Source organism: Amblyomma mixtum, chromosome 1, assembly GCF_055824585.1.
Source record: "Amblyomma mixtum isolate Tamu chromosome 1, ASM5582458v1, whole genome shotgun sequence".
In the NCBI taxonomy this organism is placed as follows: Eukaryota; Metazoa; Arthropoda; class Arachnida; order Ixodida; family Ixodidae; genus Amblyomma; species Amblyomma mixtum.
Genome location: NC_143012.1, coordinates 245,977,276 through 245,992,505, shown reverse-complemented (window position 1 = coordinate 245,992,505; position 15,230 = coordinate 245,977,276). Strand labels below are relative to the sequence as shown.

Here is a 15,230-nt window from a genome sequence, read left to right as displayed (position 1 = left end):
CAAAAATACTAAAACCGATTAGAATGAACATCATTTCAGCATTGCATAAAGCTGGATGCATTCACTAAGAGATAAAATAAATATATAAGCACCACTTAAGTCCCAAAAGAGTGTGCTATTCCTCAAGAAAAATCGTCTGTTTTAGACCTGCTCGTTCATCACCACTGGAATACTCCATATGATGGTTATGGAGAATATACGGGACGTTGATTCTTTGCACCATTTTGTGCACACTTTTTAGGATTATTTCTTTCTTTGAGTGCTAGCAAAGCCAAGGGCCGATATCATACTCTTCAGTACGCCCTACTAAGTGTAATAACATTTTCTTTGCCATTCCAGAAGTTGTACAGTGTCGCCTGTCCTAAGGGTGGACATGAGAGCATCCGGGCGTGCAGCTTGCAGCATTCATGCGACATGGCCACGCATCAAAACAAAGCGGTGGAGGCACAGTGGAGCCTGGAAACAGTGTTTCGTGTCGTCTCCCACTCGCTTCGATGAGCGGCTGTGATTTATGCGCCGGTGTTCCGAACAGTGCCACCACGCCTTGCGTGTTTACCCTAAATTATGGAAAACCCTGTAGAAGACCAAATTATCTTGTGCTCAGTCACGCTTACATCGTTACCTACGTGCAAAGAAATGTCTAGAAAGAGACAGAGAGAACGATTTTACTTGAAGGAGCACCCGCTAGGAGCTGCCTTCAAAACCACCGCCTGCAAGAAAGCGTAATGAAAAGAGCGCAGCATTCTATAATTAAAAAATAACACATGTCAAAACATTAGCCAGGGGCCAAGTTAAAAGTTTCTTTAAAAGCCTCGTATTCGTTCTCCTGCTACCTGTGTAGATACCATACAGACAAAAAATCTGACTGTCCTTCGCCGCAGGTGTTCGTAGTGCAAACCAAGGAAGGCGTTCTCAGGACCCGAGTTCCACAAGCCAGCCACACGGAGAAGTTTGACGGCGAGGACAATCCAGCCTCAGTTCCACCGCCGGTGCTTCGTCTCAAGGGCCAGATGGTGTCGGTGGAAGAGACTCAGAGCATCCTGTTCCTGTGCTCGCCGCGCGTCAAGGACATCGACGACATGCGGCGCATGGGGCTTTTTTTCAGTGACCTTGCCATTCACGACCCAGCGAGGGAGCTCATTCTGCGCACTCATCACCACCGCGGCGAGCGAGAGCTCATTGAGAAGCTGGACGAGGCCACCAACCGACTGCGCATGCTCCAGTCGAAGCTTGACGAAGACAAGAAACGCACTGAGGAACTACTGCACGCCATCCTTCCCGCTAAGGCGAGTTTCCTTACGATCTCAGGCGTTCTTCGCCTGTAGTGCTTAAGAAGTGTGTACGACTGCACAGTGGGCATGCTAATTCTTGTCAGCTCAGAGGACAGACCGGCTGTTGACGAATCTGCCTACACAAAAAAAACTTTCCTAATATAGGTATCCCCCGCAATTCTGCCCGCAGCGTAAAGTAAGAAGCCGTTGTCAGTAGTCTCCAACTGCTAGAAGGCATGCCAGCGTTACAGAGATAAACCAAACACGAACATTTTCATTATATAATGTGGCTAGCCAGTCCAGCGCATTGTCCCGATATGCCGCTCATCCCTCGGCCCAGCTGCCAAGTAATTATGTTGCATGGTATCTTATGGGTGCGCTCTCATTTAACGGATTTTATTTCAATTCTGTTCCATGCCCGTTAAAACTCACGCGGGGGTTTCTCGGCGTGCGTTTTCTCACCACGGCGCACATGGGTTTCAGTAAAAAGGGGTTGGAAGGATCGACCAAAAACAGAGGGGAGCAGCGCTCAAGAGTGAGACTTCTGCAGGCGATATGCTACAGAACCAGTGGCACTGGCAGCGCATGAAATGAAATGCAAGGACAAAAATATGGTCGCCATTTGAAAGCGAGCGCGTCAGAGCGCGCTCCCGGGATCGTGTCGTTCTAACTCTCCCCTGTTTTTTTTTTTCATTGTCGCCGGTTTTGCTTCGCCGTTCACACAGCGCGAGAGAAAAAAGAATCCTCCTTCATATTTAATGACGACTCGGGAACCCGGCGAGAAATTTCGTATGCGATGCCTGAATGCTTCTTTCCTGCAACCCTGCGCGAGCTTTAAAAACAAAAAAAGAAAGGAGGTACGTCTTCTCTTCGTCAGCGCAGTCTTACAGGGCAGCAGGAAAGAGGTTTACAGCGCCGCTGTCTTTGAAGGAAAAAGGAAGAATATTTCTTGCTATTTGTTTCTTTTCCAACTGACTCTTCCTTCTCAGAATCGCTCACACATGGTCTCGCTCTTGTATCAACCCCCTTCCACAGTCTCGAAGGCAGCAGTACCAGTACAGATCCGTTAAGGACTTTGAGATAATAAAGCACAGTGAATTACTCACAACCTTCGACAAGGAAACGGAAACCGCCACTACTCACTTCTAAGGGGATGACTGTGACGACTATTATGAGTGCACCAACCGGCCACTTTTATCCAGAATGACATCCAGCATGAGTGAAAACAATTTTTTCCCCTATTCGCTAGCTCGTCTCAGCATCGTCTCAAAAGCGGAAATGCTATTAGAGTGCCCCTCATAGCGAGGGTGGAGATATGTGACAATAGATAGGCCAGTAGCTAAGCTATAAATTTTAAGCTTGGCTAACTAGCTTTAAGCTTTAACCTTTCGCGGTCAATTTATAACCCCTGCATGTATTGTATGCAATTACCAGTAGTTACTATCATGGGGACACTACAACGATGCAAGCATTAACTCTCAGAAAAAGCCCTCCACCAACAAGTGCCACAGTATAACTAATGGCAATGGAGACTCAAGCTACAACAAAGAAACGACGCCATCTAAATAGTCACAGATTTGGCCTCTGTATGCGTATCATGGGATAATATGCGCAGCGCAGCTAACGTGACCGGGCACAACAGGTACAAATTCCTGGTTTATTTTAAAAAGAGGACATCAAACAATGATCGCTCGGTTGAACGTGAACATTGCACACGTTAATGGGGATTTACTGAACGGCCTGCGCTATACTTTAATAATCCGCTTGGCTTCTAAAATGCGTCATCGCCTCCACTGTAGGCCAATCAACTTGAATTCGCCCCAGATTAATGCGTATTGCATTTCATTTGTTATTTATACTGCTTCCCTGAGGGCAACACATCTGGTTAAGTGTGCTCATCAGCCTAATTAATTTGAGTAGTGTCCATGTAAAAATGTTGACCACCCTGAAAGGCGTTCAACAGGAGTTCATTTCGTCCCTTCCTGCGCATCATCTCGCATTTTTTCTTCATTTAAAAACCGTCTTTTTTTTGTGAGCAGGCGGAGGATTTGCTGGTGTGCACACCGCCACAAAAGCACAGAGAAATTACTTCACGACTGTTCAAATTTTCGCCTCGGTCATCCTTCCAAACTGATGCGTTGATTTAGTATGAAAACGTGAGGACGATGGCGTCGTCTGATCCAAAAGTACTGAATACCATGCGAAATAAAGAACAGAAAAATGTGCCTTTTTTTAGGAAATTCTGGTTTCAACAAAAAGAAGGAAACGAATGCCTGACCGCAGCGTTTTTTTTTTCTAGAGTACATACTAGGCGTTTGAGAATAAAACACACATTCTTTTTCGCCAGTTGTCGTCTGCGTGCGGGAGCAACCGTATGAATTTCGTATGCAGAACAAACAGCGTCGTCGCTTCGCATGATTTCTTGAAAGCGCACTGGAACAAGCTCACGAGAACCATAAACTAGGCTGGGGGAGAAGAAATATCTAAAATTTAAGAAACCTAGCCCAAGGCGGAATTGTTCTGGAAGCCATTGTCTACGGGATAAAATTGTAGGGTCAGGAAAACGTTCTCTCGAATACATGTTTATCCACAGTGTAGTTTCATTGTCCTCTGGCTCCTTTGAGACAGTAGGCCAAGGGCTGTTGCGGCAGGTGACCGAAGGTGAACGTCTTCGACGGCTTTCAAAAAATATTTTTTTATGGATTGGCTCTCACTTTTCGTATATATTCGTTGAATTGAACCACACACCAAATTTTGTGACATATTATGAGTGGTAAGTTCACATTTGGATTTTTTTTCCCACTCCTGCCATAACTTCATACAAGGCTACTCTATGTGGAAACAAATAGCAAAAAAAACAGTAAACTAAAGAGCAAAAAAATTAATGAACAATTCTGTGCGTATCTCGAATGGAACCTTCTTGTAAACATGTTTACGGATGCTGTTGAGGGTCGCGAACGGACCCAATAAGGAAGACTTTTCCGTCCGCCGATCATCTAAAAGAAATATCAGATGAAAAAACCTCTAACAAAGAAATGATAATGCAGAAAAGATCGAATGAGCTCGAGGAGAGAAATTCAAAAGCAAAACATATGCTCACTTTTTGCAATATCACATTGGGACATTGTGTGAAGCTGTGCAAGCAGGCCTTTAAACTCATTGTAAAGCCGTTGTTTACATCGTGAATAAAAAAATGAGGTGCCAACCTTCGATCGAAATAAGTTGCTTTTGTTAGGAAAACGTGCCTTCTATGAAAATCAGGAAACAGTGGTTTTTCACGGCTGCCCTAGCCCAAGTCTCAAGCGAGAAATTTAGTCTGGTACGTGAACTACATGAGCACAATAAAAAAATAAATGACTTAGAAAATGCCGTGAGATAAACTGAAACAACTTTTTTCCATTGCTTAAAAAGTGAAATAGTTTCTTCTTTATATTCTATTCCACAATGAAAAAAAGAATGTTTTTCAACCTATTAAACTGAAGTGCACACTCTAATTTCCAAAAATGATATCGATGAGTGTCAAGTGACACAAATGTCAATGGCATTGCAAGGAACGCAGCAAGAATCACCGGAGTCTCCAGTTTATTCATTTGCAAGAGCATAAAATGTGGGAGGGATACGTTTATCGTTTCATACCGAAATGAAAACCATTCGCTTCTCTGAAGCCTAACCACATCATTAAAACTAAATGGTTGCGATAATACAAATCCTTTCTTATTTTACCTCCTTGATTGCCATTTTGCGGAAGCGAACGCAAATGAAAAGCGGCTGCATGGCGACATTCCTGCTTTCCGGTCGTTAGAACAATGCTCGCAGCTAAAATTCACGGCGCGGGGAACGCCACAATTCTTTATGCTAGCCAGCTTGCCGGAAAGTTTTAATTCAATTCATGGCGCTCATGCAGCCTCTTAAAAACACGCGAAACAGTTACAATAGTACATAGTTTAGTTAAAAATGTCAGCTTGTCAAGAACTTCATCTATTTCTTGCTCTTCGTTAGGGTTCCCGTACCCCGAGTACAAATGCTTGCATTCTTAATTTAGAATTACTTCCCTGACTCTGCTTTTCTTTTCTGAAGGCATGTATACGGCCTATGCAAATGACTCCCTTAAGCATGCTCATATCTTTCACATAAATAATTAAATCCCACTTTTTTGCAGCGGGGATGGAGCTTTTTTAAACATGGTAGCAGCACTGAGAAAACATAGGAAGCAGCATTCCACGCTAAAAACCTTTTTTGTGAGTTAGCGTGTATAGTTCCGGCTTCTGGTCGCTTTAAGCCTCTTTATCACATGTGCGTTCATGCGGACACTTTCTCGTTGTGGTCACTGGAGTAAATCTAGGACCACGAAATGGGCATAATTTCGGCTTACTAAAATGTGAGTGCATAGAACAGAAATGCTCATGAATTCACAATAGCTACAGGTAATTTTTGAAATACTGCAATTTCTTTTTAATGAAGCCCTGACGACACATACAAACCATTTTTTTACTTGTACTCTTACACTGCAGCAACCTTACGAGCAGCCGTAATTTTCTAGGAATACTTACAATTTGCATAATTTACACAAAACGCAAATGAAATGAACACATCAAAATTAACAACGCCAAGGAGCAGTTTCATTCCGCTAGCCAAACCTTAGACAAGAGGAACTGCCGTCGTCTGGCTGTTTCGCCCTGTCCAATATTGTCCAGCGGACCGACGCTCATCCTCGACCCTTGCTCCTTTTGGTTCGTGTTGCCAATAATCCCGCCATTCTGCCTCCTCATGACGAAATGGCCAGGGTAATTTCAAAAGCATTATTACTGTTTAAGAATCATAAGGTGAAAAGAGCTTTGCTAAGTGAATTGTCAGAGTTGTCCTTCCATTTGTTGAAATGTGCAACACAACCTGCGTCGAAAACCCTGAGACATTATAGTTAACTAGTGTTTGTTGTGCAATATGCTTGCGGGTAAAAATATGGCGCTTAATTTTTCAACGTTGACATTTGACGCAGCACTGTGATACGGACTGTACTGATGTTAATTGGTGCTTGCATAGACGATGCATATATACGAACACATGAACGGTGTCATAATTAAGACATGAAAAATGATTCAAGCTTCGATAACTATTGCTTTCAAAGATTCCTCGTGAAGGAAAAATTTTAGCGATTTCTCAAGTTGCACACATCAAAAAATTATTTGAGCATTTAGCAGAGTTGATTTTAATGTGACAAAGCAAACTAGCCTAAATAACGTGATCCTTTCTGCATAGCCTTCTAAACAGTTGCCCAGAATTTCTATCGAAAAACAAAACATTGCACATAAAACTACAGGCTTAGTTACGTAGCCTGGGGGAAGAAACCCTGCATCTTTGTCACGACTAGCGAAGCCATCCTGCTTTGCCCACATTTAAGTCGATCAGACGCCTTCTAACCTTGCTTCAGGTCGTTCTTAGGCTGATGGCGATGAGACATCAAAGGTCCTTAGTTTTCAGAACAAAACTTTGTTCAACGTGTCTTGCATATAGGACTTGCCTTCACCGGATTATATTTTCTACTCAGGATAGTTACACACAGTCCAGGTCTCCGTCATTCTATAAGGATTCAAAATCAGGCCCACCTCGCTCTCTGTAGGTAGCGAAGCTTCTCTGCCAGAATCTTCCCGTCGAGGCTGAGAAGTTCGAGACGGTCTCCTGCCTCTTCTCCGACATTGTGGGCTTCACGAACATGTGCGGAAGCTGCGTGCCTATGGACATCGTACGCCTGCTCAACAAGCTGTATCTGCAATTCGACAACCTCTCCCACATCCATGGCGTCTACAAGGTGAGGGGCTCTCTCAGCGGTGCTTACGAATCATTTCCGTGCTGAAATACGATTCAGCTGCTTCACTATGTCCTCTAGAAGCAGTAGCATTTCTATTCTTTGTCCGCATTCTTGACAACGAAATAATTTATGCAAAGCGAAAGTGTTGTAATTCCACTGCATTAAAATGTTTGTTTTTTTCAGTGAAGCCGAAAACAAACCAAATGCGGGAAACTGAGGTTTTTGGTTCGAAAGACTTTGGGTCTGAATACGGAAACAGAAAAAACTGGGACGATTGCCGACTGTAAGGCGCACTTCCGTGTCAGTAGACAGAGCCACTAAACTGAATGGTGGCACGCGCTGCTAATGATTTGCGCCTGCATCGTTGCTTACTGGTTTCTGCGGCACATACTGAAGAGTCTTACCGCTGAACCCGCCTTCATTTGCTTCGGCTGCACGCACTGTTGGATCATCGCATCAGTGTGGTTCTATCTCGGTTTTGACGGGATAAATACTTGCATCTTTTGTCTCTGCGCTCACACAGCACCCGGTATCTCTATGGCCCCTGAAGCAATCATGCACGAATATTTCATTCATGAGGGAGCGGGGTTGGGGGCAGTGTGCAATAGGCAGCAATGAACACCTCTGCGCATGTGATACGATATTCTATCGGCTCAGATGATCGGCAGTTTCCGGAAAATGACAGCGCAGTTATTGATTCCTAAAATTCATTTCCGTAATTACAAAAGGCGTTGTGCGAAATATAATAAAGCCGGTTGTAACTGCGACTACCGGTGTGTGATCCACTCATATGGGCATGGCCCATCGCGGACGCAAAACTTCGTGGCTGCCTGCGCAGGTGGAGACCATCGGTGACGCGTACGTAGTGGTGGCGGGTGTGCCGGACTTCGTGCAAGATCATGCTGACCGGCTGGTTGTCATGGGACTAGACATGATCTCCGCTACAAGGACTGTCGTGAACCCGGTCAGCGGAGAGCCAATTCAGGTAATGTGTGATAGTAGTAATTGAAGCACTGCTGTAGCCCTTAAAACAATTTATAAGACTAGGATCTCTCTTTCCTGCACGACATCGTTTCCCTATTAATGAAGGGTTTTTCGTTCTTCATTACTGCAGATCTGTGTACACCTTCTTCTAAATACTTTTTTTTATAAAAGCCATGAGTTATATTCACAAGCAGAGAACTTCGAATTCCTGGCTATAGGTTACAAAGTTCTTTCAAGGAGCTGATCCAATCAAGGAATAAAATTAAGCAGCCGATGCGAAAAGCTAAACCAAGAGAAGAAAAACTGATGAAACTGGAAGCTCGTAACCATTAGCATCTAAAGAGTCTGGACGCGCAATCCCACCTTTCTTCCAGCTGACAGGCTTGCGAGCTAATGATTCTTCGAGACTTGCTTTTTGCTTGAAGCGCCCTTTAAAAGCGTAAAGTGCAGTCGGATGAATACCACATCGAATAAGTAGTTTTTTCTACTCGATCGAAATGGTGAAAACTTTCCTGTGTTAATGGGAGGTGTTGCCATACCAAAAAAAAAAAAAAGGACGACCACCAAGCAAAGTGATATCGCCATCCCCAACGCACGAGACAGCTTTTCTGATTTAATTTCATCTACAGTCCGCCGCACTCAAACCCTCATGCATGCTATGCCTCAACCAGAACCAAAAGTTCAATACTTTTGGTATTGAAATTACAAATTATTGCAAATGATCTGCGTGGTGTAAGGGGAGAAAATTGTCAAAGTCTTTCAGAGATAGAGAAAAATGTCATCCGGCTACACTGGAACTAACCGTTGCTGAGGCGACCGTCAAACAGTTGGTGGGAGTCTGATTTGGTACCATACTATCTCAGCAGTCAATAACTTTCTTTCCGCTCAGTACACATGATGCTAATGGGCTTTTCCCTGTTCTCTGAAGCATTGTATGGACTCATAAATAGTCTTCTTAGTGCCCCAGGATTAAGCACTTTAAGAGTGAAGAAAATTAGGAAAGAAAAAAAAACATCTTATAAATTTTTTGCTCTAAGCTCTAGAACACAATCGTTAGAGAACTGACAATTTACTTTTTCTGCTAGTGCGGCAAGACCGAAAAAAAGGTAGGAACGAAAATGAAAAGAAGAAAATTTATGAAGACTCAAAATGTTTTCGCCGACTGGCTCAGCGATGCGCGGTAAGAAAGTTCAGAGGATTAATTTATACTAGTGATGGTAGTATAAACGGGCAGTTTATATTTGCTGAGTAAAAATCGTCGTAGGTTGCTTTTATTACCGCACTCGGTGCTTTTTATTCCGGTCGGTGTGTTCAGCCTTTAAATTTCTGTCTTGCCACTTTTCTCAATCAATGATTTTATGCGGAGCCATTTCGAAACCGTTCGGCATTTAACGCTTTCATCATACGGAAGTAGGGGAAAACGGGACAGCAGAGGAAAACTGCCCGACTGATTTTTAAAAGGCCAGTTAGGTCGCAAATTGGTGCTCACTTTAACACTGACACTAGCTTTGTTTGCAGGTGGGCAGGGTAATACAGCCACAGTAAACTCCAAGTTCTTCTGTTACTTTGTTTCTGGATATATCAGATGGTGATCGGTGAGCTTCTTCGGGTGTTATATGCCTGTTTCGTAAATAAGCCAGCGCAACTAATTTTGAGATATTCTCGCCATACGGCTAGCACCACGCATGGTGAAGAAGTGAGTAAGACTCTTACCGTTCTCCTAATGAATATCGAGTGTTATACAATTAGTTCAGAATCCGTTATGTAACTATCCGCAAGCAATGTCTGGCGTTAACACATATTTTTAAGCCTTACTAGTTTTGCTACCAGTATTTCACGTGGTGTCATTCACAAAAGAGTACGTCGGAAAGCTTGCGCCGTTCACTGATGACGGCACACCCATGTTATCCGGCCACCTATTTATCTTCTCCCTTAATAATGTTATAATTTTCATTTTGTGTATCGGTTCGTGGTATGCTGGGATTAACGTCCCGGAGTGTTTAGCATTGAAAGAGAGACACTGGTTAAATATTTAGTTTAACTTGCTTAGGCGAGGGATATGCTGCAATCTCTACGGCATCAGACCGGAAATACCGACCTACCTCCGCAGTCTGTTAGCCTTGATTAAGGCTATGTGGGTTCGACGTGAGACATCCTTGGTGGAGAAGGAACCAAAGTATAATGCCCCGCGAGAGCCTACAATTTCAGTACAATAATAGAAGGTGCCCTCAGATAAGCGCAGCCTTTAAGTGCTGCGATATTACCCAAGTGGACTGAACGAGTTATAGAACTGCGCATTTTATCGTGTCACTAGCCGACAGGAAATTCGTCCGCTTTATCATGCTAGTATTACTTGCGAGAAGAGCAAAGCACTGATATTTTCACACGTGTTTAAGCCTCCCCCACCGGTGTAATCTCGCGCCGTGCTCTTTTTCTGGTATGCGTACTGAGAGTAATTGACTCTTCATGCAGATGCGCATTGGCATTCACACGGGCTACGCTACAGCAGGTGTGGTCGGCAAGACGATGCCGCGGTACTGCCTCTTCGGCAACACGGTCACCCTGTCCAACAAGACCGAGAGCCTGTCTAAACCGTCACGGGTGAACGTCACCGAAGTGGCCAGAAGGTGAGAGCGCATGTAGCCTCTATTTTTTATTTTCTTCAGAAACTTTATTTTCCTATAAATTTTATCTTTGTTAGGCAATGCACAAACGCATGAATTGCTGACACATTGCTGCGGTTTTTTTTTTTGTTTTTTTGCCTAAAGGCACCTAACGAAGCAGCACTACATATTTGAAGACAACCTGGACGTGGGCGACTTCCCTCTCCGTTGTTACCTGGTCGACATTGCCTCTCGGAGCAGCACAGAGGCGCAGCCGGCGGCCGCGGGCGAGCAACCGGCCGACGACAGCATGCTTCTGTCCCCATCGTCGTCGCCCGTGCGCCGCTACTCCGCCGTCACCTCGCCGTCCTTAGAGGCAGACGAGGTACGGCTTTGCTTCGCGTGATCATACGTTACGTAGAAGGCTCATACGTTTTTGTATCCGCCACTGACTGCCAAGATTTTAATATGTCTTACCTCAGAGAGATAATATTTCGTCATGTGCGAGCAGGACACCGTAAGCTCTAAGGACTAGGGTACAGATGGAAATGTGCAAACCAACTTTTCTTTTTAAAAAATTAGGCGGAGGTGAGATTAAATACTCCACTCTCTGCTTAGCAAGCAAAGCTTGGCGTCGCTCCAGTGAAATGATTTATTATAATATGCCGCAGTAGAATTTACATCTCCGCTAAGGTCTCTTTTTAGCGGCAACAGCTAAAGCACTGAATGATCGATATTGTTAACGCAAGAACTGTTTCCTCTTCCAGATCGGTATGTTTATCAAGAGTAGGCTGAATTGCAGTGATACTGAGAGCCAGGCTATCAGCACTGAGGACAGGAGTAAAAACAAGAAAGGTGACAAAAAAGAAACTGCCTCGGCAGACGGAGAAGCACCGCTACCACTTCCTGCAGGCATCGTCTCCGCAGTGCTTAGTGAAGATGGTCCTAGAACAAGCAGCCCAGACCACCCGGATAGGTTTTCTACAGGAGGGAAGCATGACAAGAGCAGCACATCCACCGAAAAGAGTTCCTTCAAAGGCTACACTTGGAACCTAGAGAACACAACCAAGCCAAGAGAAAATGATAACAGCGCTATGCAGTCTCCACCAAATAAGAACTACAGCCGAGAGCACGACCAAATTAGGGAAACATCTCTACCATCAGTGATTGCTGACAACGACGCCGGTCGGCCTCGGTGTCCCTTTTCTAGGTTCCAAAACAGGGACCCTGCATTTCACGAAGCATCGCCAGAGACAAGCAGTGGCAGCAGACTACTAGCACCGGCTCTGGAGTCAACCGGTACGGAAGGCGCAATCAGTGGTGGGTTACACAACACTGCATCCTCAAGGGACTCCGAAGTGCGCAAAAAAGACTTTTTCTGGTCGCAGCACAGCTTTCCTTCTTGAGAGCTAGTGCGGTTTTATCTCGAGTAGCGTACTTCATCTTCGGTAAAGAAACAAAAAAGTACGAAGCCGTGTTGTGTCTGCCGTGCACGTGTGTGATGACTCTTGCCCGTCGCCGACAGCCTGATCACCCCCTGTTCTCCCTGTGCCTGGATCCTCGACGGCAATGACCACACTGGGTTCCTACGTCACCAAGTTCTCCACGACTACGTAAAGGCCTCACACCCGTACCACTACCGCACATCTATACGCAATAATTAGCCGCGACGCTGGACGAGATATTCGCCTATATTCAGGTGAACATTCGGAATATATCCTTCTCACTCCTTTGTTGCGACGGTATGCAATGTATGCTCAAGTGCTCTGTAATTGAATTGAAAAATTAAGGTAAGATGCATATAGTTTTGTTACCCGCACGAAACGCACTTGCGCATTTAAATCACCCAGTCCATATCTTGCATATGAACTGCGGCGATCAACGTCTTTCCGAGAACGCTCGCGACATATAGAACTATCCCGTCACCCTAACTATCCTCGCAGCCTCGTATGTTGCCGATAAACGAGCCACACGAATCTATTGTGTGCGGTGTTTCCTTTACGCAGTCGTCGCGCAGTAGCAAATACATTCATAAACTTATCACGCTTTGTTTTTTCAACATCAATATCGGCGTACCTTTTTTTTGCTGAAAGTGCTCGAAATTAAATTCATCGAGAGCAAAGAGCTACTAACGTTGATTTTAGAAGTACTTCTCTAGTCTTTGAATTGATTCTTGCTAAAACTGCACATCAAACACACTCCTTGTGCAAAGGAAAAAAATCGCTTCGTCATTTTAATGTGCACAAGTGTGAGACATTACCGGCATCCATTCACAAGGGTTTTCTTACTCTATGCATGAAACATTTATTTGATAGTTAAATCTCAACATATTTCTAATGCTTTTGTAATTAGGTGCTTGAACATGAAGCTTCTTCCACTAGATAACTAGTGCACCATCTCAGTCGGCAGAATACTCCAAATCCGTTCAGACAGTGTTTCCGAAAATCACTAATAGTTAGTGACCGTAAGAAGCACTCGCAATATCTATGAAGATGGCACGAATGCACTTGAGAGTGGAATAGCTCGGATATACTTACTTTAGAAGCCGGACTTCTGTTGCCCTCTTACGCAGGCCCTGGTTCAAAACTTACTGGCGCCGGCTGATGGTACCATGCCCTACTTTCTCGAACACGGTGACATCGCTCGCTGGTAGGAGTTTCCTTTCAAGAAACTGACAAGCTGGGACTGTAATCGCCTCTTCTGAGATCTTGTGCTCATCACGGTGCTTTGAATAAATAAGTGGCCTCATAAATTAACACAGACTGCGTACACCTAAATAAAATCGTCAATCCTGAAACAAAAAATGGCCCAGAGTGTCGATGCTTTTGTATTTCCTATTTTTTTTTTACAGTTTACTGCAATAGAGTTCTAGCATGGAGGAATGAGCGACGCACTTTTTGGAGGTGTCATGTGCGGTCGCACACTTCTGAGCCAGAAGGCTCTTGGAGATGCAGTTGGCTATTCATGCAAGCGCATCATGACCCCGCACCGAGCTATTATGCTAGAACTCTCTAAAGATAGCGAACGTAATGATAATTCTGTTTCGAAAGAGCAGAATGTTATTTTGTTCAGCGCTCCCCTGCTTCATATTTGGGGGTTGCCTCCCGCAAACACGGACAAACAGACGCACACGTTTAGCCGCGCACACAGGCTTGGCGTGCTATGTGAACTGATCGAAGTGTTGCAGACGTGCAGATTACATGACGATCTTTATATATAACCGTCACAAATGAAGACAGGCACATGTTGCACGCTGCGATCATAACATCAGTTCATTCTAATTATCAACTTTAGTGACGGTGGGTGCTTCTTTGACGCAGGTACAGCTCAGAACAGTTTACTTTGCTACGCGACGAGGAAGATGATGGCGGAGGAGAAACGCTTACGCAACGCGTTAGACAGAGATGTTAAATGTCGTCCGTTTTATTAAAAACGGGCACCGGTGGCCGTCGCGACCGCTTCTTATCGCGGAAGTTCCTAGGTGCATAAATAATTTTAATTCATTTTCTTCAGCTACCCATTAGTTTTTGTTCTGTAGAAAGAAAAACGTGCCAGCCGGGAATTTGGCGATAGAAAGTTTTTTCAGTTACTCGACGGCTGTCACCGCAGACGTGCCGAGAAGCTGTAATTTACCATCTGGAAACCTTGTACCACTTGCACCTCCTTACGTACCTACGCAGTCGAAGTATGCCTTGCCTGTGTACATCATATCCTAGCATGGGTGGTGACTTCATAAAAAAAAGAAGATGATTTTCGTGTACTGACAGCTGGACGTGATAAGGTAGCTGATGTCTCCGTGAAGTCCACACGACCCGCACAAAGACCACGTAGCTGCAATACACTCCTCCCTATCTCTCGACGCGGTTTTTCTTAACTAAAAACGCAACAGCAATGAGAATTTAGGTCACACCATTTCTCTCAATACATATTCCTGCAGAAGAATGCTTTCATAATAAAAATCGAGGTGATAACCTCCCAAGAAGTAAAAGGCCCGCATAACTCTTATTTTCTTTTTCCGTGCACAGTACTTAAGGGCAGCAACCGCCCACCTAGAATACACTATAAGAGTTTCAAGATGCAAAGTCAGCAGCGTGGCCACCGGCATTAAAAAGTCAGATGGCTTCATGATCCCTGCGTTAGGTGCATAATTTGAGGGTCTTTCTTATAGTACAAAAAAAAAATTCACAGGGCACTTCTCATAAAAAAGAGCGACGTATATCGAAAATAACAAACGAAAAACAATAGTGGGGAGCACTGCGCACCTCTGTAATTATTTCAACCATATACTCTGTAGTAAGAACCCGGTACTAATGGGTTTTTACTGCGCTGCCCAGGCGGGTGTCCAAGCTTCCTTTGCTCTCTGGAGAAGAGGGAGAGAAGAAAGCAGCCCGTTTTATGCTACCCGTGGGAACGAGAACAGCCATGCCGGACTGCACTCCCCTTCGGTAAATGCGTGCAGGCCTGTGATCACTAGATCAGGCGTCAGCTTCCTCGCTGACAAAATAAACAATACTGATAACATGTTAACGCTGTTTGTGACCACTCAAAGGCATCTAGGTCATTCTA

The 15,230-nt window shown here is 44.4% G+C and overlaps 1 protein-coding gene across 1 annotated transcript in view; it reads left to right on the top strand.

Annotated features, from left to right (window-relative positions):
- Positions 1-13,422, top strand: part of LOC149371406 (guanylate cyclase soluble subunit beta-1-like) — a 42,509-nt gene extending 29,087 nt beyond the window's left edge. Inside the window, exons 7-13 of the mRNA XM_089585165.1 lie at positions 882-1,286; positions 6,889-7,077; positions 7,916-8,062; positions 10,534-10,688; positions 10,830-11,049; positions 11,432-12,363; positions 13,237-13,422. Of these exons, the coding sequence (XP_089441291.1) occupies positions 882-1,286; positions 6,889-7,077; positions 7,916-8,062; positions 10,534-10,688; positions 10,830-11,049; positions 11,432-12,070 (1,755 nt within the window). The 3' untranslated portion in view covers positions 12,071-12,363; positions 13,237-13,422. The remainder of the gene's footprint in view (positions 1-881; positions 1,287-6,888; positions 7,078-7,915; positions 8,063-10,533; positions 10,689-10,829; positions 11,050-11,431; positions 12,364-13,236) is intronic.
- Positions 13,423-15,230: the final 1,808 nt, after the last annotated feature.